Source organism: Oxyura jamaicensis, chromosome 17 (genome assembly GCF_011077185.1).
Source record: "Oxyura jamaicensis isolate SHBP4307 breed ruddy duck chromosome 17, BPBGC_Ojam_1.0, whole genome shotgun sequence".
Lineage (NCBI taxonomy): Eukaryota > Metazoa > Chordata > Aves > Anseriformes > Anatidae > Oxyura > Oxyura jamaicensis.
This window is the reverse complement of record NC_048909.1, coordinates 10,752,402-10,778,253: the sequence shown is the minus strand read 5'-3', so window position 1 is coordinate 10,778,253 and position 25,852 is coordinate 10,752,402. Positions and strand designations below refer to the sequence as shown.

At 42.8% G+C, this 25,852-nt stretch overlaps 1 protein-coding gene and 1 long non-coding RNA gene across 4 annotated transcripts in view; one reads left to right on the top strand and one right to left on the bottom strand.

The window, feature by feature from the left end:
* Positions 1-25,852, top strand: part of MAPKAP1 (MAPK associated protein 1) — a 112,231-nt gene that overhangs the window by 70,869 nt on the left and 15,510 nt on the right. For 2 of the 3 annotated variants that reach the window (XM_035341646.1, XM_035341647.1), the window contains exons 8-9: positions 13,244-13,351; positions 21,228-21,368. In XM_035341646.1, the coding sequence (XP_035197537.1) occupies positions 13,244-13,351; positions 21,228-21,368 (249 nt within the window). The remainder of the gene's footprint in view (positions 1-13,243; positions 13,352-21,227; positions 21,369-25,852) is intronic. The other variant, XM_035341648.1, reaches the window with a different exon arrangement.
* On the bottom strand, positions 13,131-24,741 carry LOC118175403. Its single transcript, XR_004754960.1, has 3 exons — positions 24,604-24,741; positions 21,876-21,880; positions 13,131-13,140 (listed from the first exon to the last, which is right to left on the bottom strand). It is a non-coding gene; the product is annotated as an uncharacterized LOC118175403 (long non-coding RNA).

Here is a 25,852-nt window from a genome sequence, read left to right as displayed (position 1 = left end):
ATTTATGGTCTTGCCTGTCATTTTTAAAAACAGCAGAAATTGCAGCTGTCTGCACAGAGGGATCCTCTTGCTTGCACTGCCCTCTGGATCTGAAACAAGCCTTTTACCATTCCCTTCTGATGTTCTTAGCAGAACGGGGTAAAAATGCTGCCTAGATTAAAGGACAGTTAAACCTCAGGATGCCACTACAGTGGGCACAGATTGGCTGAAGCAGGCGTAGAAAAAGATTTTGTCATCATTCTTCATAGAACACCACGTTCTTCATTTTTGGAGTGAATATGCCTCTTACTTTCATTGAGAGATACACAGATAAATGGAATTTAAGATCAGACTATTAGCAGAGTAAGGTCCTGTGCCTTTGTCATGTAAGTCATTATGAAGCGGTGGATTAGGGTGTCAGAGTTCTGAATAAAAGATGACATAATTTAGGAAAAGTATTTCTGCTCATTCTGCAGCACTTTCTTCTGAGCTGATCTGGTTTTTAGAAACTACTAACCAAAAGTAGATGTAGCGTGCTTACTTAAAGCGTTTGTGATAGTTTAATAAAACTGGAATGCATATGAACTTTGCTGCATTTTCAGTGTGCCTACAGATCAGGCTTCACAGGACAAATGAATTATGTTTATAGCTTTGTTAGTTTCAAGTACTTGCAAAAGGAATTGCTTTCTGACCTATTTTCACTACTGACTTCTGTGGCATTTTTCAAACTTGTCCTGTGTTTATAAGAAAACGCAGACCTCGGATGGCTGTTCTGGGTAGGAAAGAAGCTGAAGAATTGCTGTTGCCTAGTCAGGAAGGGGACGTTCGGTTATGAGAAGAGCTAAAATACCAGGCTAGTTTTATATAGCTATTTTACCCAGCTAGTAGTCTGCAGTTTACAAGTAGGCTTCTTAACAAGCAATTGAAGCACAAGGTCCTGAAAAGCCCCAAGCCCAAGCCACTTCCGTGAGACGACGAGGACCTGAGCTTCTCAATTTCTGACTTTTGTTTAAAAATGCCGTTCCTGTACTTGTAGCTACCAGCCCTTGCTCCCTTCTGGAGCACGAGACTGCTAATGACAGGGAAAGGTTCTTGCAGCGCAGAGCCCAGGTTTCTGCATGTTTCCTTTCAGGACGTGCACTGGCATTCACGTAGCTGCAGTGTGGACTGCATCAGTAAAAATAATATCAGTGTGTTTATTTCAGAGCTCCATTTGTTGGGAAGACCAAAGCTGAATCAGACTTTTGACTGCAATCTAACTCGAAGCCAAAGATAATTTGTTGCAGGAAGACACAGGTCAATAGATGGAGACAGAAGTGGGCTACGACCTTTCTCTTATAGAAAGTACGATGAAAGAAATGGAAAAAGCATTCTAATTGTGTCTGGCTCTACTTAGATATTATGTTAAAGTTACAGCAAACAATTCAAAGTGTTCTATATTCTTTGCAGTTGCCCTTTCTTAGTGTCAAAAAAATACATTGAGGATATGAGAGGTATGAATAATTTTTAAATAATAAATTTTGAGTAAATCACCCTTAAATGTAGGTGTTAAAATAACCTGTGTGGTATAGCTGAGAGAACCAGACCCCTAAGTCCTTCCGTAGAGGACACGGTTGTTACTGGAGCAGTGTTTTGGGAGCTTCGTGACCTGTCCCACAGCAGATAGCAGCAGGGGGTTAATGGGAGTACTGTATCATTTCTTGCCACATGCTCGAATAACAAACTGGAAGAATTGTATGTGAATGGTGGCAAGTTAGGGAAAAGTCTCTAACAAACAGTCAGTGCTACATGCTGGAGAAAATAAATCTGCAGAGGAAATTGTTGAGGCAGATGTTTAATTAGTTGGAGTCAGGCTGGATAAACCGGGATAGGAACTGTATGCAGATATGCTGGTTTGCCTGCCTTTCAGTGGGCTGGTTTCGTTGTCTAACTATTCTTTTTGCTTAGGAAAGAAGCAGCAAAAACAGCCATATAAGCTCTCTCTTATTGTAATGGATTCCCTTGTGTTCGCTCATAAAATAGAAAATGTAATTGATGTTTTCCTATGGTAATGAAAAATAACTAAGTAGAACACTTTATCATCAGTTTGTTTAACCTATTGCGTGCTCAGCAGCACATACTGCAAATGCATATTTTACATGAGAGCTGAAAATAAAACCCTCTTGGTCATGGAATGAGCTCCCAGAGGATCCACCTCTGGGATCTCTCTTTGAATCGTTTGCAGAAACTTTATCTAACATAATATCTAAATATCTAACATAATATCTAAGTAGAGCTAGACACAACTAGAATGCTTTTTCCATTTCTTTCGTTGTACTTTCTAGAAGAGCAAGGTCGTAGCCCACTTCTGTCTCCATCTATTGACCTGTGTCTTCCTGCAACAAACCCAGTGATGGACCACCTTGAGGGCGGCTCAGTGGAATCTTTGATGCAAGCCAGCTTTCTCAAAATAGGCAGAATGGGAGAGGAGGAGAATAAGGTTTGGGTGATACCCTGACCACAGTGGTCCAAGGCAGTGAGGAGGGAAAAGCTGGAATCTCCATTCAGTTCTACAGGTACCTTGTTGGGCATGCCTCATTGACCTGGGCAGTGCTGAGATGCTGTGATAATGGCTCTGCAGAGTACCCTAATATGCGCAGATGAGGTAAGGATTGCTTTGTATAATCCTGATATGTCTGGAGCTCTTTGAAAATATTATTGAACTTTGTGAGCGCTCCAGCAGCTGAAGGTTTAAATATAAAGTCGGTCTGAAATGGAGCAGATCTATGAAAAGGGAATCACATGCTTGAAATCATGAGCATAAGAACTTCTCATTCCTCCTAAATTTATCAGTGAAAATGTCAGATATGGTGCTGTCTAGGATTTGGACAGATATAATAATGGAGTCTTTAAAAGCCTTTTTAGAAGGTGAGATTTGGGTGGTTTAGTGTTCAGTATAATTCTGCTTCTTAGAAGTCAGTTCATCTCAATATTAACTTTAAAAAAGGAGTAGAAGAAGACATACAGATCACGTTGTGTAACTGTAAATACCAGTATCAGTATAACTGTTGATTCGCTCTACTGCTAAACCATTTTTCTATACGGTCAGTCCGGTGTGTATTTCTTCTGGTCTTACTTTTACCAATACTTACACGTTACCCAGCTAGTTGGTCTGGCTTACGCTAGGAATTTAGCTTATGGTAGAGGTACTTCTTAAATCCTGCTTTATATGAAGGCTCTCAGTTAGAGCAAGGAAAACAGAGTTGTTCCAAGATGAAAGGCAGAGACCCTTCTGTTCAGCTAGCACGGCGCAGCTCAGGCTTGGTCTGACAGCATCCCACAACGTGCAGTAGGCAAGTAGATCGTATCAGGTTTTTTATATCTGCGCTAAAACCCAGATTCAGTATTTTCTATAAAGCATGTTTGCATGGCTAACAATTCTAAGAACATAAGGAAGATGATGACTTCATTCTTGATGCTTTGTGTATCTTGATGCCATGGTGATTCTCAAATTAAATATGTGCAGGAACTATATGTACGCTTGGAAGTTATCTTCCCTGCCCTTCATCTGTCTCATACATACCTTTTGCCCTTCAACAAATACACTCTAGGATGCCAGTGGCCTTTTCTCCAGAGCTTGACTGACTGGACTATAAATACAAATGTAAAATAAATAAGAATGCAAAGAGAATATGTGTAGAGGCTTTGTTTTCAGACAAATTAAGCACTGATATCCATTTATAACAACTGAATGTTCTTAGAAGGAAACAAGAGACAAAACTAAACAATGTAAAATGCTGAAACATTAGAATAATCCTGCCTGTTTCTGGTCCGTGTCAGCCGCTCTTCATTTGAAATTTCTTGTGAACAGAGAAGCCTTGTCTGATTAATCTTGTCTGATTTTAAGTAGAAATTCTTTGCAGGATGAACATGCTACTGATTATTATTTAATAGCTCCTTCAAACTGTAAACATCCCTGAACCAGAAATGCTCAGTCCTTTTAAGAACAAAATGCTATACGAGTTTAATTGTTATAAACAACATCTTCTGCCAACATTTCACAGACATGACCTGTATTTTCCGCAGGTTAGAGTGAGTTATTAACTTAGTATTCTGTTCAGCTTGCAGAAAGACTAGTGTTTTTTCTATAAATGAAAACAGCTGCTTTACAATAACACCAAAGTCCCTAGCAGCTGTCAGCTATTGCTTTTTGCATTCTTTAAAATGTGCGAAGTGACCAAAAATAGTCTAAAATAATCTTCCTAATCTGGGTAAGTGTATTATCTCACTGCCAAAGGAAGCTAAGTAATAAAGAGAAAAATTCAAGAAACAGGGATAGAACATAGAAATAAAAGCCTCCGTATTGTATTTTAGTCTCTACCGCAGGAATTATTTTAAGTGGCCTTTGCAACTCTGGTCTGTTCCATCACCAGGTAACCCAGAGCTGTGGCGAGCAGCACAGTCGATTACAAAGCCGTGGTTTGTAGCGGGTTGCTGTTCCTGTGTTTGAGATTTGTTTGCACAGCGCTGTTCAGTTATCCTTCAGAACCTCGAGAACAGAAGCTCAAAGGAAGGAGCACTGATGCAAACACGAAGCTTATCTTTCATTCAGAGAGTAGCAAGGGAAAAGAGATCTGAGGTTTTTGTTTTGAAAATTCACTTTCTAACATAGCAGTTTCAGCACCACTTTTAATGTCAAGTTTCATGTTTCAAACATGCATCTGAAACTGTTTATAAACACATTTTATTCAAAACGTATGCAGGAGATAAGCAAAAACTATAATACAAAGACACTATTTGTGTGAAAAACCACTTATTGTCAAGTACCCTGCCAGGCCCAAGGGAAATCGCTAGGAAGCATCAAACTGAAGGTTTTCGTTTAAACCTGTCCCGTGGTGTTCTTATTCCTGGCGTATCGCAGCAGGTAAGCAGCACGCTCGGGCTGGGTGCTGCAGTGCCCCGCTCCATTTTCCCCCGCAGCTGCTAACGCAGAGCTGGCGCTGCTCGTGCTGGGGCCGCCCGGGCAGGCGGCGAGGCTGTGCCGAGTGTTTTGTGCTGGCTCCCTCCAGGGCCGTCGGCTTCAGCTCTGGAGGCAAATACGGGTCTGGGGAGCCCTCCGTGCGTCTAAAGCCAGTGCCCGGGCCGTTGCTGCATGCACGCTGGCTCTCCTGGAGCCTCGTTACAGATCTAAAACACAGAATCTGCCTTCTAGGACGTACACATCTCAATTCCAGTTTCTAAATTACCGAAAATTAGGAATTAGCTGTCTGGGGAATAGCGGACAAGAAGAAATGGCTGGAAATATGCATATGTAGAGATGCAGAGATAATAGATGAGAGGAACCATGTAAAACCACGAGCCTGTGATTACAGCATTTCTAAGAGATGAACCACGATTAGAAGGAACTGTCACTTAAGTTTGATTTTGTCATTGGATGATGATAACCGAGGAGCTTAAAATTAAAAGTAAATATGTTAGAGTAGGCGATGCATATGTTTGCTCTGACTTTTGGAGATGGAAGCCCCAGCATCTGTGACAGTGAAGAGCCAATTAATTTGTATTTCCTTGTGCTTACATGCGTGCTTTTCTGCTTAATGGTGGTTTTGAGTTTCCTTGGCTTTCAGTGCTTTGTTTTGGATAATTATAGCATCCCTGCAGAGTCTGCTGCCCTCGGTTATAAATGGCTTTACCTGAAAATACTTAGAAGTACAGTTTTTCCTTGCATTACGCTGTTTACACTAGCAGGATGTAAATTTATAAATTTAAAAACATCAATATGTGTAGATCCTTGGCCAGACTTTCACCTGTGCTCTGCCCCCTTCTCATCAAAGAGGAAATATATTTTTTTTTATAAAAAAAAAAGACAGCTTAGGTTTAGACATAGGCCCCCCAATATCACAACTTTCTCCCAGTTGTGTCTGTCCGTTGCCAGGTGCAGTGAGGACCTGGCTAGATCATTTGCCCATTATTTCTCTAGCAAAATTTCCTTTGGATTGGTGTTGTGTGGTGTGAGCACCTCTGTGCTGGAGGGGGTGTGACAGAGGCTGCTTGAAAGTTTTTCCTTCTGCCTACGATCTCCACCTGTGTTTTGTAGCAGTAATAATTCATTTCAGCGTGCCCGTTCTCACTCGCCCTCCGATGCTGCGCAGATGCTGGTGTGACGGGGGCAGGGACGCTGGTGGACGTGGAGCCGCTCACAGGGAATAAAGTTTGTGAATAGCTGGTCAGAATAGAAATAGCTCGTTAGTCCTGTGCGTTTGGGCTGATGGCATCTGGACATCAGCCTGAATTGCTGAGGAAAATTTTTCATGTCTGGCCTCTGAAATGAAAGTGAAATATTAGACCGAGCCGATGTTAGAGGCGTTGGTATTGAAATCATACATTTATTGGTTCTTCTGGATTGGTAATAAAGCCGTAATTTATGTGACGTTTTAAATTCTACAGTTCGGTGTTTGGATGGTAGAGGTGTTTTTTTATTTTATCCACTCTGATGAAAGAAGATACTACTCTTCCACCAGGTGCATTCATGGCACCACCTCCATCCTGCTAGCTTTTTGTGAAGCTTGCGAGGCGCCCTCCTGGGTGGTTATGTTACTCCTGCTGCAGTACTGCTGCTGATACACCCGTAACCAGGGGAAAGCACCTTCCTCACTTTGTAATTCGCGTCAGCAGTGCAGAGACCTTCGCTGATGTGCCTCACAATAGCCTTCTGTGCCTGGACCTCAGGGTGTTCGTACCGGAGCCGTCCCTTAGGTAGCAGCTTGAGGAGGGGACTCGGGTGTGTTAGCCGTCGTGTGTGCTGCCCTGTCACTAACCCGCGCAGACAGGTACCTGCACGTTCTCTTAAATTTGTGATCAACAACACACGTTTTATACATGTATATAAAAGACACGGCTGTTGTGGTTTGGCCAGTGGTGTATTGTGTTATAGATAAAACACGGTGATTTCTTTCTGTTTTCAGCTTTATTTAGAGCTGTGATGCTAAAGGAAAAAGAATAAAAGCCTGTAGTAGAAATTAAATAAAATACTCTGTTAATATTCTGCAGACTAGTTTGCTGCTAGTCATGCTGCACGCTTCCTGTTCTACAAAAGAGCAATACATAAATGAGGTGTGTTTGTTTCTTTTTAAGGGGCTTTTGACTAAATTCTTTAATTTCACTGGCTGTCAAGGTAGTGTTAAGTAAAATGGGTTTGAACTGCTGTAGTTTTTGTGTACTGGACTAGATGTCAGAAACCTTTGCCATCACTGGAAATTCTGTCACTCTGGATTTACTATCTGTTTCCCACAGCTGAATTCTTAAGCAGTGTGATTTAACACCTTGGCTCTCCATCAGCCGGTCCTGGCATTTATTTGAATGCATTACACCACTGGTTTCCATAAACTATTTTACAATTGTTTCATATAAATGACTGTTTATTTCTACAAAAACCATCTGTATTTCTGCAGAGAGCAGCAGATAACTGTGTGTAAAATTTGGTAATGTCACAACAGTGCAAGTTAAGAAAAAGCAGATTGGACTAAAAGAAAAAGTCTCGTGCTTGTGCATATTGTTAAAAGTTTGTTTTCACTATTCAAATATCTTTATTAGCAGTATTTGCATTTGTAATGATAAAATCTTTATTCCACTTCAGAGGTGTTGAGGGGCTTTGGAGATTTTTAACGGATAAACAGATTTAAGATGTCCTCATAGCAGTAGGATTTGAGATGTAAACATTCTGGCTTTACAGCTATTTCCTCTCAAACTGTTTACATATCTTCTGTTGTTTCATTGTCATTGCCAAGCACACAATGAAATCTTTGCCCCTTCTGTTATGTTCTAAGAAAAATCCTACAGCGGGAGGCCTGGGACCTCTCTGTTCTCAGTTTCTTTGCTTTCTGCAACGTATTGATCCCTCTTCTTCAGTTCTTTCGCTTACGATCCTTGCCCCGTCCTGCATCCAAGGGTCAGTGTCTAGCATTGATGGGAAACCGGTCTGTCCCCGTGCCTCCCGGGAGCTGCGTTCCTGTGCAGACAGGCAGGGCAATGTGATGGCACCGTTTGCCAGCTCCCAGCCAGCATCGAGTGAGTGTCCAGATTGAGCTGTTTTACTTTTTCCCTGTGCCACCCATGGGCTGGCGGAGCGAAAGCTGGAATCCAGCAGTCTTACATTTAGCACAATTGATCGTTTTTGACAGTCTATTTGAAATGATAGAAATACATAAAATTCCTCTTTTTTATAACCTTGTAATAGCTGTAGCATATTTCCAGCGATAATAAGAAAGTGGTAACTAAAAATAAATACAAACGTACTTCAAACTAAAAAGAAATCACCCTCTCAAAGCCTGGGATTGGAGCAGTAAGGCAGTAAATCATGCATCCTTGTGAAAGAAGAAACTTCAAATAGGGAAGTACCACAGACATCAACATTAAATGTTTATCACATGTGTTATTTTGACTGCTTTCCTGCCTTACCTCTCTCACATTCATTTTTGCTTACTTACTGTCTGCCTGGCCTCTGCTGCCGTGGCCATTAGGCGATGACTGCCAAACTGCCTTTAAATTTCGAATTTCTCGTGTGCTGTTCTGGAATTGCAACTGCACACGTGAGAGAGTGCATGCCTGGCAGCGCTGCAGGGACATTTGCAGGTCAGTGCCAGGTGCCTGCCAGCCTTCTCCGTGCGGGAGAGCAGCAAAGCAGGGTTTGGGAAGGCTGCGGTGTGCAGGAGAAGGGAGAGCCGCTCTGTGTGCCGCGAGTGCGCGGCGCTGAGCATCAGTGCAGCCTGACCCCTCCCGGGGCCGGGCACAGAGACAGGGAGATCCTCCAGCACCACTGCGTAAACGTCTCGGGTTGTTTTGGGTTACGGGCCAAAAGCTAGCATCCTTCACACCACAGATGTTCAGGCAGCCTCACAGCTCCTGGCACAGCGTTGGCTGACTCACTGGGGACAACCTTTGCTGTACAACCAGACCAGGTTTGCTGCCTCTGCTGAAGCCCAGCAGCCTGCTCCCTCCCAGCTGCTCCCGCGGCAGCTCCGTGTTCCGGAGGCTGCGGTGTCCTAATTCCAGAGCTTTTCTGTACAGAGGTGTCTGAGGAGCTCTGCCTATGGAATAAGTTTTAGAACTACTCCACAATGGTAACAGATCGCCGTGACTGGTGGGAGAGCTGGGGTACCCAAACTCTGCGCTGTTAAGCGTGACGGGCGGTGTGGTGCTCCTGCCGGCCTTTCTCTCAGGGGTGTGGGAGGGGGCAAATACAGCTCCTGTTCTTTGAAAGAGTACGAGAGACCAGCATACCTTGGCTTCCTTACTAAGCTCACCAAAATTTTAGCAAAAAAGAACAGAATTAGAAGATAACATATGGACATATGCAGTGCACTGAGGAAAAAATCAGCACAGCCTTTGTAGAGGAGGTTGTGCCTCGCAAACGTGAGCAGCCGTTGAGGAAGCCAGAGACCATCTGAATGAGGCTGATGTGTTTTATATAGCATGCTTAGATTTCCAAAAAGATTTGACAAAGGCTCATAAAGCAATTAAGCTGTCACAGGATGAGAAGGAGGATCCTCACATGGATTAATAATTGATTAAAAGACAGGAAACAAAGAATAGGAATAATGGCTCTCCGTTATTAGTAACTAGGTTACTGGTGGAGTTCCAGTGGAACTGGTGGAACCTGCATTGTTCAGTTAATGTGCAGCATGGAAAAGGATGTGAATGCTGATGTGACAAAATGTGCTGTTGATACAAAAGAAGCAAGAATAGTGCAAATAAAAGCTGTCTGTGAAGTGCTGCAGAGGTATCTCACAATGCTGAGTGACAGGACAATAAAATGAGAGAGGGAATTCAGTGTCAATGAGTGCAAAATAATATACATGGTGAAAAGCAACCGTAACTATACGTATACAATGATGGGCTCTAATTACCTTCCATCAGTCAAGAAAAGTATCTTGGAGTCGGCATGGATAGTTCTCCGAACACTTCTGCTGAGTGCTTAGGAGCAGTCATAAAGACAAATTGAACATTAGAAATTAGGAAAGGGGTAGAGAACAAAACAGAAAGCATTATTATGCCAGTGCATAAGTCTCGATGTGCCCACATCTTAATTATTATATTTTATCTCAAAAAGGATAAAACAGCTAAAAAGATACAGAAATAGAGGAGTGCAGAAATGGATCAGATGTGAAATGAGGAGTTGATGCTGAGCAGAGAAGAGCTTTTCTAGTTTGGAAAAGACATGACTGGGTACAAGAGGAGTCTATGAAGTGCATGTGGTACAGATGGTGAATTGGGGGCGTTTTATCACTGCTGTTCATAAAACAAGGACTACATGGCACCAAAAGCAGTGGGTAGGCAACGATGTTTTGAGACAAAAGGGAATTCTTTTTCTCACACAGTGCAATAAATTATGGGAGTCGATGTTACAGAAATCAGAAATTCAAAAATGTTCTGAACAAATGCATGATGACAAAGGGTATGAAAATGGTTGACAAAAGAGTATAGCTGGAGCTGGGACTTTGAGAGAATTCAGAAGCTCATGAGAATAAGGGCTGAGCAGCACATAGTGTGTTTTATTGCAGAGACTAACACTGTAGAAATATAGGTTCTGTTTTAAACCATTTGAGGTTTTTGTTTATACTGGTCTGGTTAGTTAAGGTTAGGTTTGACCTCCACAAACATTAAATATTGAGGTAAGTCTTTCCATAATTGTTATTTTATCCTCTTAACTTGTTTGCAGATGGGGATGGCTTTTGTTCAGGGTTTTCCTTAAAGTCTCCTTCTCTTTTTAAGTGTTAGTATTTGTTTATTGTGCAGATTCAACCCCTGACCGTGGTATTCTTCATTGCTATTGAAAGTTAATGGGGGAAAAATTGCATTCCAAACATTTGAACCTGTAGTAGCCATGGCTGAACTTAGTTGATCTCTGGTGATCGGTTCAATTTAGTTACGATTTTTAGCCATTAGGCTGGGGCTGAATGATGGTGATTTGGTTGAGGCCAAATGTCTGTAGAAAATTGGCTGTTTGATAAGAGCCCTGTTATCAGAGGGGGATACTTTCTCATTTACATTTAGATGAGTATTGATTATTTATTTACTCAGAGAAGTGAGATTCGTTCCCAATCTTATCTCTCTCGTCTCTGCTTGTCAGCAGAAAGAGAGATAGAGCTCCTGACATCAGCCCAAGATAACAGCACTTTGTAGTGAAGATAAAAGTTGGAATGGGCCTTTTTCTAGTCTTGACTGAAAGGATAAGTTTTAAAAATTAGAACTGATGGGTCATGCTTTCAAAACCCCATTCTGAAGGCTTTGCTGCTTAAATGGCAACAGAATTGGTTTGTTGTTATGCGGATGGCCATTCGCCTTTTGTAAGAGGGCCGCTTAATTTGATTATGCTCCGTGATTCTTCCTGGGACACATTTGTGTTGTTCCATAGGAAAATAATGCTATGGATGAGTTACTGGTGTTTGTTTTGTTGCCTGGTTTTAATTCCTGATAAGCCTTCCTCTGTTGTAAGGGGTATCTCGAAATAATAAAGCACAATAGGTACCTGTAAGCAGAAACCAGCAACGAACGGTGTGGGAAGGGGTGTGCGGCGGTGGGGACGCCCTGCTTCCCAGCAGCTGCTGTTCTGCTGGTACGTTAAAATAAGCCTAGGTGAGGGAAACTGCTGTTGCCAGGAGTATCTGCAGGATGGGGTTCGCGTGTGCTGCCCCGTGCAGCTGTCGTGCCGGCGGCGTGGCCCTGCAGAGTGCTCTGCGCTCGCCCCGTGGCCTGGGTGCCTCTGGGGCCCTGAGCAAGTCTCTGCGAGCTTTTGACCAAAGGCTTTGCTTGAGAGGATAGCCACCTTTATCTCACCGTACCGTGGCTTGTTTCAAACAGCTGCTGTGGTTCTTTCCTTCCTCTCTATATGCCTGCACGTTTGTTTTTCCATGCCCTGCTTGCTTTAATGCAGCAACAGTTTTTCTCTCTCCAAGTATTGGTGACAAAATCACAGGACTAGAACAGGAGTTCACGTTCATTACCTTTGTCTTCTGGGTGTTCTGCCCTGGTAATCCCCACGCTGACGTACCCGCTCCCGGCTTGTTGTGGAGCGTAGCAGCCATGGCTGGCTGCAGCCCCGGCCTGGCGCTCAACGCGCGAGGAGCTGGCGGCCCAGCGGGGCGTCCTGCTGCCGCCCTCCGCCGTGCCCTCCGCCGTGCCCTCCAAGACTTCTCCTACAGCCCTGCACAGCATTTGCATCAGGTTACAGAGCATAAAACCCAGCTTTGGCATTATAACCTGGAATTCTGTTGGAAGGGGGGGGGGCAATTTCACTTCTTCATTTATTAACGTACTGTATATGTTTTTGGGATGGGGAAATAGAAGTGGAGTAACTTGGGGAACATGGGAGCAGGAGAGTTGCTGTGATGAGGCAGGGAGCGGGGCGCACCGTGTGTTGCTGGCACCAGCAGATCCCCAGCCCTGCTGGTCACGGCCTGAAGGCCCTGTCAAGCTCATCGGTGGCAGCAGCAGCTGGAGGGGTGCGTTCGGTCACAGGTGCCAGCAACACAGCAGTTCAGATCAGAAACTGCAGTTCTGCTGGCTTTGCCATTTCTGGGTATCGTTCAACATTTGGGTGTTTAGGAATTTGGGAAGCTGTATTTAACAAATGGACCAAGCAAGCAGGTTTTGCTGTCACTGATTCTGTTATCCTCCCAAGTTTTTAAACCCACACCAGTTTTTAAATACAAGTTGACTTACAAATTGACTTTGCTGGGATCCTCTCCCACCATGTAGCAAAGAAACGGATTCCTTTTCTCCAGCATCAGGAGCAATGCTTTTGCTCCTGGAAATGAGCATGCTTTCTGTACATAGAGCTACAGAGAGGGCGGAGCAGAGGGCAGCAACGCATCATGCTTTTCACATAAGGAAAAATGCCCAAATAATGCAGCATAGGTGCACACCAAGATCAGGTAGGAACTTCTTACAACAGGCAATGCCCGTCTTGCAGCATGGGCAGGGTATTTAATACAGGATTCTTAATTAGTAATCCATGCTATTTAGCATAGGAATAATACAGAAACATTGGTTGGAATTTGTTCAGAAACATGGTGGGTAGCATTGCTGGAGTGCTGTAGATGTCTGGAATATTTTGTTCTCTCATCCTCCACCTTTTTGTGATAGGGCTCTTCCCTTTGGATAAGAACTTTAAAATGTAAGCACCTACTTGCCTTATTTCTAGGGTGTGAGTAATCTCATATTAGTTGAACGTGATAAGCCATCACTTTGTTAGAAAACAGATGATTTTACAAGTTACTTTATGTTTCAGGTCCTCAGTATCGGCTGGAGAAGCAGAGTGAACCTAATGTCCCAGTAGATTTAGACTGTACCTTGGAGAGCCAGAGCACTTTGGAATTCTGCCTTGTCCGAGAGAACAGTACGTTTGCCCTTTTCACTTTTGCTCTTGTAAATTGCTTAAACTCACATAAGTTATGTATTTTGGAATACAAGCTGTACTGTCTGGGCAAGTAAGTTTTGATGAGACTCTTTCCTGAGGCATTTCGCTGTTGTGCCAAAAGAATATTCCAGAGGGAAACGATGGATTTTTCATACCTTTTAGTAAATAGTCTGCATCCTGTTTATCACTTCATGATTAATCTTTTTTTCTGTTAAACTCTGCTCGGTGAAGTTATGACCAAGCCTGAAGAACACTGGAAATACAAAGTTTTTTTTTCTGTTGCAGACACTATTTAGTGAATAAAGTGATTGGTCTGCAGTATATTTTGCCGTGTCAATACTGCTGTTGGAGGCACTGATATATTTTTTAAATTGAATTAAAAGAAATTAACCATGAAGCTATAACTAGAGTAGTATGATGATTTTTAAAAAGGTAGGCAAATAGTCATCTCTCCAGCTACTCTGAAACATTTTTACTGTTACTATTTTAATTGTCCTAACATTATTTCCTGATTTATTCCTTTGCAAGAAATAATATGAAACTTACGAGATGGACATTTAACATAGATTTGGGTTTGTCCTCCATTTCATTTTGCTCCATCCATCATTCTTTCCAGCAGTCGTAATCTTTTGGTCTTTTTCATTGTGCATTAGCTGTCAAAATTTTGATAGTACTAATGAGGAAACTGACGGCATTTATGGTCTCAGACAAGACTATACTTGGAGTATTTGCTGCAAACAGTCATAGTAAGAGTCTGTTTCAAGAAGCATACTTTTTTTTTTTCTTTCTTGCAAATATAAGACCCTTCCATTTATGTTTTTCTGATACAGCATTTCATATTTTATTCTGGAAAGACAGCAGAGCATCACTGAAGTAACTCCTAGCTCCAGTGGCAAGCAATAGACTCTGCTCTTGTGTAAGGTATAGCAAAACTGAGACAGCTGCAATGAGCTCCGTGGTGGTACGTCAGTGCTGGAGCTGAGATTAAGCACTCATAGTTTTGGCTGCCATTCTGGGAAGTATCGAACTTGCTCCCAGAATATTCTTGGCACTCCTGCTTCATTGCTTCATAAAGTGGTTCTAAGAAACTGCAGGAGAGAATGATGTGAAAAGTAGAAGAGGTTTGTGCTGTGCATGAAGAAATGGAGCGATTTTAACCTCACTAATCCCGTCACACTCTTCCAAAGGCCAGAATTCCCTGACGTCGGCATCCCAGCTATTGTTTTTATATTGATTTTTAGTCTGTGAAAAGATGTGTCCTTCCAATATTTTCTTAGGTTTTTGCATATTTTGATCAAAAATAGCATTTTTGTGTGCAGACTCCATAATTAAAAGTAGGCATCATACACTGCATTTTAACCTATTTTCATAATCTGTGGAAGGATCCCTGCTGTGGTTTGCAGGTATTCTTACTGATGCTTTTACTTCCCATGGGTTACTAGGTTCATGTTGCGTCATTACTTTGATCTTTAATCTGCTGGAAGTTTGTAAGCAGTTTAGCAGCAGGCATTCATTCTGCTCTGCATCAGTCCCCAACACGTAGCCCTGGCAGGTGCAGGAGAGCCTCGGAGGCCTGGGCTCAAAGGAAACATCGGTCAGAACGTGGAGGGAATGCTCACCTTTTGCCGAAGCCCTTGTGCAGCAACCACTTCCCTTTTAGGCAAGGCAGCACACACAAACACAAGCTTCTGTGCAGAGGACAGCTTAGGAAGGGTGTGAGATAGATCCCTGAGGCTGTAGAGTCAAAAGCACTGTTAATTCATGAGCTGTCCTGGCCTGTGTTAGTTAAGCAAATCATCAGAGCTCTTCCAAGAGTGTGGCCTGGAGCCCCTGCTGGGACAGGGGTTACCACTAGCTGGGCATGCCTAGGGCCGAGCCCCGACAGCCTCCCTGTGCTGCCTTCTCATCAGGCTGCTGCAGCGTCATCATGCAGGTAATGAGTGGCTTTTTGTCCCGTGCGTGGGTTTTGTGTGTGTATGAAAGAGAAGGCAACGCAGACATTTCAACAGTTCAAAAGCAAGTCACTTTTGGTTTGCTTGGTGCTGACAGTACTCTAGGCAAAATAATAAATGTTTGCACATACTCCATCTTCTCTGCCATGCTGTAACTGAGCATTCTCTGAACTGACACCAAACTCCAATAAAGATCACAGGAGAAGTCTTCTGCTTGTAGTTTGTCCCCCCAGAAGTGTGTGAATTTAAAGTCATCTTCCATTGCCCCTGCTCAGGATATATGGGAAAGACCCATGCAGTGAACTCTACACACGTACATATTCAAGGACAATACAGGATGTAAGATCAGTCATAATTCATGCATTGTACGCAGCCTAGTTTCCCCTACGCAAACTGAAAAATTGGAGGCTGTAGTGCTTCAGGAGCTATATCTTTTGACATGACACTAAATGGAAATAATAACAATGTTGTGCTATAAATGAAATAACTTGAAAATTGTAACATCAAAATGAAATATTTTGTGCATTTTGTTTTTATTTAAATTATTTTTAGCTTAAATATGCCACTTAGGAAAAAAACTGTTATAATAACTATTTTTTAAAATATACTCTTCATAGTCTCATACCATTCATTAATATAATATATATATACACATACATATGATGCCAAACATATGCTAGTAAAGTAGATGCCATCTTCCCTTGGGCGAACAGTTTATATTTCAATGTACTAAATGAAACAGAAAACTTTCCATTATTAAAAATATACATGGAGAAATCTTCTACCTATCCAACTTTTACTAATAGCATTCAAACTAATAAACTGCTTCCGATATTTAGAACTATTTAACTTGCACTAAGATTTATCTTTAAACTAAAAGCTTGCACTTTGTAAAGTGAAATGCTTTTATGCATAGTAACAAACTATTCATGGCTAATTTAGTTTTGTACTTGCCGTCTTCCTTCTGGAAAGTTCCTCTTTCTCATTTTATCATTAGATAGTAATTAGTATTCAAGGGAAATTGGTCTTAATATATTAAAATTGGTTTAGTGCCTTTAGACCTGTACCAAAGCCAATGTCTTATTGGAAAATGTAATTGGGGCCTCTGTGTATGTAATTAATTGTATAACAATTAAGAACTTTCATTAAGCAGTATATAGTACATTAACTAATAAGGGGACATTTCTGCAATGCAGTTAACTTTATATTTTGTTGTTTTATCAAGAAAATACAGATTCTTTTGCTCTCAAATATGATTTTCTTAAATATTTTAGGAAACTCTTCTACATGCAACATTTCTACATTGTGGTATTACTAATAAGTCACTTCATATATTCCCTCCTGCTTACAGGCGTCCCTTTTGGATAGGAGTCATTGTTTCAGCTTTCTAACTTCTTATGTTCAGGCTCATGCTTCTGGTCCCTGCTGTTTCGTTACTGCTCATCTCTTTCAACATTTGAAAATCAGGATTTCCTGTTAGGAGAGCTGACCGAGTTACAGATGTAGCCCAGTATTTCATAGTAGTTCAAGTACATGAACAAAAATACAACCCCTACATTCAACCTGGTTTAGGTTCAGGCCCAGCTGAACCAGGCCTAACTTGGTGGCACCCACGTTGCACCGTGGGTCAACCTGCACTGTGCATGTACAGCCCCAAGCACGCCAGGGGGCTGGCAGGTGCTGCTTAGGTCAAGTAACTGTGATGAATACAGCTCTTAATGAATAAAGGTGGTGGGAGGCTGGTCTCAGAGCGTGTCCTGGTAGTGCCCGTTGTAGTGCTGAACCCTCGGTGGCTGTGCAGGGTGGGCTGGCAGCAGGCACTGGCTGTGCTGACCTGCAGGCAGCTCCCGTGCCCACCAGAGCTTCAGCCCCCTTCTGGCTCCAGGTGCGTGCTCTGAAGGCAGGGGGGCTCTGCCAGGATGCTGGAAGAAAATCATGACAGTTCTTGTTTAGCTGTCATGTGCTCCTCTGTCCCTGGCTTGGACCAGGGGCAGAACCACACACTTCCTCTAGGCTGCTCTTCCCCTGCTCTCTGTTCATTGAGTTTCTACCCTGCTTCCCCAGTAACTAAACCCCTGTGATGGGCTTAGGGGGCTGCCTGCCTCTCAGCTGGGCTTCGCACTTCAGGCAGGTTCTTATCTCAAGCCTTGTCTGTCCCACACACAACTTCAGCTTTTTCCTCTTTTTTTTTTTTCCACAAAGTAAATCTTTGATTAGGTAGACTATTAGCAAAAATGCAGAGGTCATTGCAAAGTGCATCTCCGTGTCCTCTGCAAGCCCTTACGTGAAGAAGTTTGTTTCTGGCATAGCAATCTGCTGCACCCAGGACAGTGGTCTCTGCCTTCAGAGCCGAATTGCTGGATCGGCTCTTGGGCTAAATCATAGTCCTGGAGCATCCACTTTGCTTGATTGTCTTCCCAGGCAGAAGCTTTTACATTCAAAAGCCACAGTGTGATCTCCATTACAAATACCCTGACAGGTCTGTAAATATTTGACAGGTTTATTCACAGCTGCTTGCATGTGGAAAATATTTTTACGATTTTTCCCCCAATCAGCTGGTGGAGATGGCTCTTTTCTCCTTGCTGAATTCCGGCAGTCTTGCAGACATCCTCGCAGAGCTGCGGGGTGAGAGCAATATGCCAAGCTCTGCAGTCAGGTTTTTCCCTGCAGGGCATTTCTCTCTGTTGTTACTGATATTACTGCTATTATCCAGTGCACCCTCAGGGGCCTGAGCGTCTTGCCATCTTTAGACAGATGATCTGTTTTGATGGTGGAGTTCCTGGCTGCTCTCCCAAGAGCAGCAACTGTAGAAATTCTGTAAACCTGAATCCATTCACAAAGCTTCATAAAACAAAATCAGCAGAGGTTATGTGATACGCAGAGGATCTGAAATGCTTCCAGTGCAAAGGCCCACTGTTCAGCTTGCTTCAGCTGCAGCAGTTCGTGCTCCTACAATTGCACACACTGCCAAGGTGTTCACGTTTTCAGTTGCAGTGACATTTTTTTCCCCTGCATATGGTCTGGCAGGCTGCTAATTTTCTTTCTAATACTTGTAATTTGGGTGTACACAATCTGAGAAGACAGCCTCAGAAAAGCCGTGTAAGGTAGACGTTTAGCCCAGCATTTCAACAGTAACTAAATGTAGGCAGCGAGGTTAGGGACAGTTTGAGGCAGGCAGGGAGCTGGGAACACAAAGGCAGTGGGACCTGGCAGAGGTTTCTTGGGTTTCATCTTTATGAAGTGTTTTCAGAACATTTCACAGGAGATGCAGGGATGAGGTTAATATGTTCTTTCTGTTGTTTGAATTTCTGATTGCTGCCAGTTTAGCGCATCTGTTAGTGCTAAAGCTTCTTGTAATAGCACTGCACTTGAAAAACAGCAGCGTAAAACACTGTTGTGGGAGGGGTGAGTCTCCAGACCCCCCATTAAAACACGGGTTTGCTTTGGGAGACGACGGCAGGTGGTGCACAGTGCACCGTGGTGCTGGAAATGTCTCGGGAGAGGAGGCCTCTCCTTTTCCTCGTGCAGCATTTCATTAGGGGCAGCATTAATTACCTGTCTGCACTCGGCTGGGAGCGAAGCAGTGAGGGGGCTCTCCAGGGTTCCTCCCATGCAGCCCTGCTGGCTGTGACCCCGCTGCACTATTTGGGTTCATGACAGCTTCTGGGTGTCCCCTGTCACCTTGTCCCCAGGCCCGCTGTTCGTAACCCCTGGGGGTGCGGAGGTGCCCAGGCGGGGCAGCCACGAGCTGAGCAGTGTGACGGCCTGGTCCCGCTGCTCTGTGGTGGCATGGTGCAGCGACAGGGCAGGCTGCCTCCTCCGAGCTGGCACCTCGCTCGCCTTGGCCCGTCGGGGACCCCCCTCCACTCCCACCCATCGGGGGTGGTGTGCTTTCAGCTGCAGGCAGCCTGTGCCGGTGCAATCCCCCTGCCTTGCTGTCAGGCACTGCCATGCCACCGTGTTTCAGGATGCTTTTAAGTGCACCAAAAAGTTTGACATATCTCAGTGTATCTTTGAAGTACTGCAGCATGAGAGTTTGACATGATACATTATGATAATCCATAGTATAGAGACATTAACACAGGGGTCTTTGACAAAATACATTGTAATGTCTCTGAAGGAGCCATTACAATTTATCTTGTCATTCCGGAGCATAGAGTGGTTGCAATGTTAAGATGGCTCTGCATAAATTCACATGTAGACTGTTTCATTTGATTTTTGGAATTTTTTCAAGTCAAATGGCCCAGCCCAATTTGTCGCTTAACCCTTCTGTGTCCCCCCCTCCCCTAAGATGCGTTCCCGTCCGTGTTTCAGGAGCCATGCTACGGGCGGTAAGGAGCACGCATCAATCTCACCCGCTCTCCTGTGGGCAGGATGGAAAGCTTATGTGACTAATGTCTATGCAATGTGAATCTTCTGCTGTGTGCTTTCAACACGTATTTTGACTCATTTAACAGCAAATGCTAACCTTACTTTAATGCAGACATGAATGATATTTATCACAAGCAGTGACATTTGTTACTGAATTAGCAAATAGAAAAGGGAACACTCTCGGCAAGCTGGGAAAATGCTCGCTGCTCGGGTGGGTTTTTTCTTCTCTCTCCTACGTTTGTCCTGCTTATGGCCACTGCCTTGACAGCTTCCCTCGCTGAAGCAAATGGCTTGTAGTTCTGAAACTCTATACTGCCCTGTTAAAAGGGGGGCTGCTTCTGAATCAACAGCGGGGATTTGAGCCAAGTGCCAGGGTTTTCCTCCCCGGGGAGCTGTTGCTTTTCCCAGCAAGCAGTCCCCGTGTTGTCAGGGCCCCAGTACAGAAACCCACCGTAGCACGGCTGTGAGCTGGGATCCCCCAGCGGGGCAGGGGTGCGCGTCGCCAGAGCGCAGGGTCGGTGCGGGAAGTGTTGGTGCTGAGGCTGCTCCGGCTGCCTGTCTTCAACAAGTTCTTAGCCTGCTGTGCTGCAGCTTTAAGACCTGTACTAAAATTCCATCATCTCATCTTCCCATTATTAAAATTTCAGCAAAATACAAAGTTTTCATTAATCTCCTGCAGCAAATTTAGTACTCCGAACTGGCAGTTGATTCAGCTTTTAGGACTACATTAGCTGGGATATTAAACAAAACGTGTCATTCTTCAGTATCTTCTCTAAGAAGCTAAATCAGTTTTCAAACGTATTTATACCACTTTATCTAACAGCATCGGAATGATCATTTAGAGCTGAGATGCTTTATTAGCAGCTGGCATGGAAATTACTTTGTGCAAAATTATATATCACATTATAGTAATGTTTAAATTGGTGTTAATCCAACATCATAAAATGCAAAAAATCTTTAAAGTGTGTTATATTTTTTCAGTAATTGGTATCTGGGCTTAATGAGATGTTACCTTTTGTAAGGCCGGTACCTGCAGTAGTAATGAGAATACTAACCAGTAAATAAAGCTCAGCATCTGTGCCACAGGCCTGAGACAAGTGGCATGGGCAGTGCCTCTGCAGTGGGATGCCCGTGTTATACCCACATCAGGGGATGTGCTGAAACACAGGGAAATGGTAGAAGTGTGTGCGCTGAAGGTGCCTGAAAATCCTGCTGCAGCTGGGGACAGCGAGTGTGCCGGGCAGCAGGGCTGGTGCCGCGGGTGTCTCGTGTCCCAGGAGAATCGGGCATCAGGGTGTTGCATTGCTTTTCATGTGCTGTCTGTAATATAAGTTAGTGATTTTATCTTTGGATGGAGGATGAGAGCTCCCTCCTCCCACAGACACAGGCCCTGAGTGTTCTCTTCTTTCCCAAACGAATCAGCAAGTCCTCGCGGTGTAAACCTTGCTGCAGGTGCGCACATACAGCCGTACGCGCTGCGCCGTAGGCCGTATTTTAAACCTCTTGTTCATTATTGTTGGTGTATTTTGCAGGTTCAAGAGGAGAAGAGATCTCGGAGGAGGACCCTCAGATCGATATCGCTACAGTTCAGGATATGCTCAGTAGCCACCATTACAAGTCCTTCAAAGTCAGCATGATCCATAGGCTTCGATTCACCACTGATGTTCAGTTAGGTAAATCAATCCGTACTAAAGCGCTTAGGAAAGTGGAGTGGTTCAAACCTTTGGCCATCTCTAATCGCTAACTGTCCATCTCAGACGTTTTTAAAGCAGTCATTATTATGTTGGTCTATTTTATCATGGAGCACATCACTTGAATATGTTGCTAGCATTTCAGCAGTTAAAAAAATTGCTTTTAGTTGAAAACGCTTCTGTATTTTTATTATCTGCCATCAGCTAGCACATGTTTCTTCTGAAAGAAGGCCATTACTTAATGACCCCATCTCTTTTTTTTTTTTTTTAAGTAGGATTCCTAATAGAAAGCTTCTTGCCAACTGTTTTGTTATTTTTAAATAAGGCTATGCAAAATTAGGAATTAGGGTGTTTTTTCTTTTCTGAAAAATTTTAACGACCGAGTAGAAATTTGAGGTGAAACAAAGTACAAGTAGCATTCTCAAAGGTTTTATACTGTCCTTATTAGCTTTCTGAATGCTTTTGAAAACCTGAAGGCCAAGGGATGACAGAATCTTGAATTATAAAAGCCCCATTACTGTTTTAAAATGATTGAATGGCTTTTTATCTTTGTGTTTAAATTGTGAAAATTTGATTAATGATGCATTGGTAGGTGACCTGTGACATTCCTGCAAATACCTTCCATAAAGAAATGATTCGGCAGTAAGCTATTAAGTGCTGTAATGTTTACAAAATACGTTTATTCTTGATAATTCGGTAGAATTGCTAAATTTAAGCTATAACATTATCTGTATTGTTGTCTTTACAATCTCTTCATTCTTCTGTTCTTAAGCACATATAAAAGTATATGTCTCCCAAATCTGTACATAAGAGGCTTTCTAGTTTTATTTTGAACTGTCTTGTTAAGGAAGGATTTATATGCTGGTGTTGAAGCAGGACAGCACTGGGCATGTTTTCTGCTTTTGAGTAAACTATCTGGGTGTGATAGTTTGCTTGCAGTGAAGTTTGACTCACTGTATCTGGAATCTGTCAGAAATGAGAGCCTGAAAGGTCATGACAGATCACTAAAGATAAATGGTTAAGGGAGAATAGCTGTTAAAGGAAACAAATGGCTTAACTTGTTTGGTAGTGAAGGAGCCGACCCTGCCCAGTAGTGTAAGGACCATAAAAATTCCCTTTTTATAACATCCTGCAAACATGTATTTTTTTGATGACAGTACACTGACAATGGGATTTTTCTGTTCTAATTATTGTGTAAAGATCAAAGAAATCCCAGTGAGGTATTCAAAGTTTGGGCAAATGGGCAGCATCAGAGCCTCTAAATAAAGTTGAAATAATTGTATATTGTTCATTTTTCTCCAAAATGTTTTTAAGATATTAAAGGAGCAATGCTGATAAATAAACACCGAGGTGCTATTTGCAGTAGTGCTGCAGTGTCACCGTGTTAATCTTGCGCAAAGCGACAGACGGCTCCATGCAATCTGAAATGTAAATAAATGTATTTTTTAATTTCTCATCAGTATCTGTGGTTTTGGAGATATTCTGTGTTGTTTTAGTGATGGTCAGCTACAGAGACTTTTCTCTGAGCAGTTTTGTGTGCCATCAGTTCTATGTAGCAGCCATAGCAAAGCGACGTTTTTCTGGAGAATTTGAACTGATCGCCTTGCCCCCTTGCCGACAGCGTTGATGGTCTGGTAGCGGCACAGGAATGCATTGGCTGTCTGGGTAGCCGTTAGATGGTTGCTCTGAGAATATCCATGTGGTTTTGGGAAAAGAGTCCCAGTTTCATAGGCTGAACACAGAGGAATGTTTAAGTGCATGCAAATATTTATTTTATTTGAATAGGTTCTGTACTGAATTTTATTTCCCTTGCACAGAACAAGTGGCAGTAACGTGAGCTGTTTGTGAATTGGTGTTTGCATAGTGGTACTTTCTGAACCGTTTTTAGCCGTTTGAGTACTGTTTATTGAATTTGAGGCAAGATTTCCTGAAAATATCAGAATAAGCTCAGTTGTCTGTACATTGTATGTAGCTCTTGGTAGAAAACAGAGATACGTGGATGACAAGGGGGAGAATGACCCTTTTGACTGATGTTTTTATTACAGCTGAAAGCTTTAGCGTGGCAGTTTAAGGTCTGGGGTTTTATGTTTTAGCTAATGTTACGGTATAATACACATACAGCAGTGTTCCCAACATCTTTACAAAGGCTCAGTCCTGTTGTGAAGGCACCAGACGTATTTGCTTGTGTACTACATTAGCAAAACTAGAAGAAGCATATTGTCTTGGAAAACTGCTGCCAGAAAGTATTGCAGAGGGGGCGGGGGACAGTTGCAGACCCCAACAAGGGAAGCAAGAACAGAGCAGTGTTACTGGACTACTACATTGATGACATTTATTTTGCTAAAATGAATGAATAAAAAATAGTAGAGGGAGCATTTTTACTTGTTTTCTGAGCATGACTAATTTGTGCTGTGATACAGAGACTGTAGAAGCCACATATATAATACTGTTTTGATTTTAGGTTTCAATGCATACAGATTGTGAAAACAATAACACAAAAAAAGACAACATTCTTTGTCAATGTGCTCTTTGGATGTGTGTGAGCTTAAGCCAGTGATGTCGAGATACAGAAATAATGGATGAAGTATACAGCAACAATTTGCAGATAAAAATAATAGAAGTTAAAGTGTATTTTACATGATAAAAAAAAGATGAAAGAGGAGGAAGTCTGTTACATCTGAGATGGGTACAAAATCCATGCTTGGTGAAGTAGCCTCTGCAGAAAAGATTGATGCAATGGGGAGTGACCTTGGCTTGGAGCAGGAGCTGGTGATGTATGTATGAGCATCTCTCTGCTAAATGGACCCAGATTTGTAGCACTAATATACATGGAAGCCCAGAACCAAACTCAGGATGGCAATAAATCAACAGCCACTTTGGGTGTCATTTCTGGTTTATATTCCACTATTGTTCTATCACTTTAATTCATGTCACTATCATCTGTTCATCTGGAACAGTTTTATATAATTTTCCAGTGGAGTTACCTGACAAATCCTATCAAATTAACAGGGTACATTAACAATATTGACTGACTGTGAATTCTGAAGTTACAGGACCATACTGTGAAAATTTTAAAGGATATTTTCTGGGGTGATTTTTTTTTTTAAGAAAGGTGTAGGGAACAAACCTCACACACAAAGAATTCGCACATTTATTTTTAGAACTTGCTTTGACTTCCTTCACTGAGGAAATAAGAACTTACATCATCGTCACATACTTTCCTTAAACTACAGAAAACGCCATTTTGAATAATTAGCCATTACGGTGAAACAATAAAGCTGACTTTAAATAATCTGTCCAAACTAAAATTGCAAACCAAAATGAGATCTGGTTACAACATCAGCCAGCTCACGTTACCTAGTTCTAACAGCCCTTGTATTAACTGGGCTCTTGATACAGTGCTTAATTGAAATGTGATATCTTTGATGCGACGTATGTTTAATGACAGAGCGCATTCCTGGATGAATAGAACGGGGGAGGGAGCTGGTGGCGTTATTATCACCTGTCTTGGCAGCCAGGGCTAAAGCGAAGGTTACCTCGTGTGTAGTGGAAGGGCTGCAGCCAGAAGGCTGCTGTAAGCAGGTGGTGCTTGCTGTCCGTATGCTTGGATTCTACTTACATAAAATACAAACGTGGTTTGCAGATTCCGCAGCAGTGACCAGACTTTAAGAAACATTGACTTAATTTTGGAGGGCTTGAGAAAGTTGTTTTGAGTGTGGCATCTGATGTTTATTTTGTCACATCTCTGAAAAGTTAAATCATCGGCTCCTTTAAGCGGAAGACAAGCCAAGTGTAATGTATTGAAAAACACCATAGCCAAGCGCCTCGGGAGCGAAGGGTTCTCTCTGGCATTTTTCCAGAGGTGCAGAAGTGAAATTTAAATACTTTTTTTTTCTCTGCTACTCCCTTTTTGCCGCTGTATCATGAGCTCCACCAGTAAGTCTTGACTTGAAAAATGTAATTATTTTTAAGGTTCCACACATCCTGGTGTAAAAAGCAGACGGAGAAGTTTGTTCAGCCATGTGAACAGACACTACAATGAGCTGCTGCTCACCAGTGCGGCATAGCAGGGCGTTTGCTTTGTACTACGGTGATGAAAACTGCCGTAAATTGCAGTGAGCATCCCGGGGCAGGTTCCAGCACACGGGTAGCTTTCAGCCCGCTCGTGCAGCATCCCACTGGAAAAACACTCCTTTCATGAGCTCGAGAGAGACATGCAGAGGGATAATAGGGTAGGAATTTGCTACCCTCCCTCACAAAAGGTCTGCCGTATGATTCTGCGCGTGGAAGCACGCCGTGTATCCAGGTCAGCCTACGCACAGCAGGAGCGAAGCCGGAGCCATCTGGGGAAGCCCGTGTTCAGAGACAGGGCCTGGTGCCCGTGCCAGGAGCTACTCAGATCCTCAGCTTGCTTTCAAAGCAGCCTAATTAGAGCTCGCTTTAGATGCCAGCAGTGTAAAAATGCA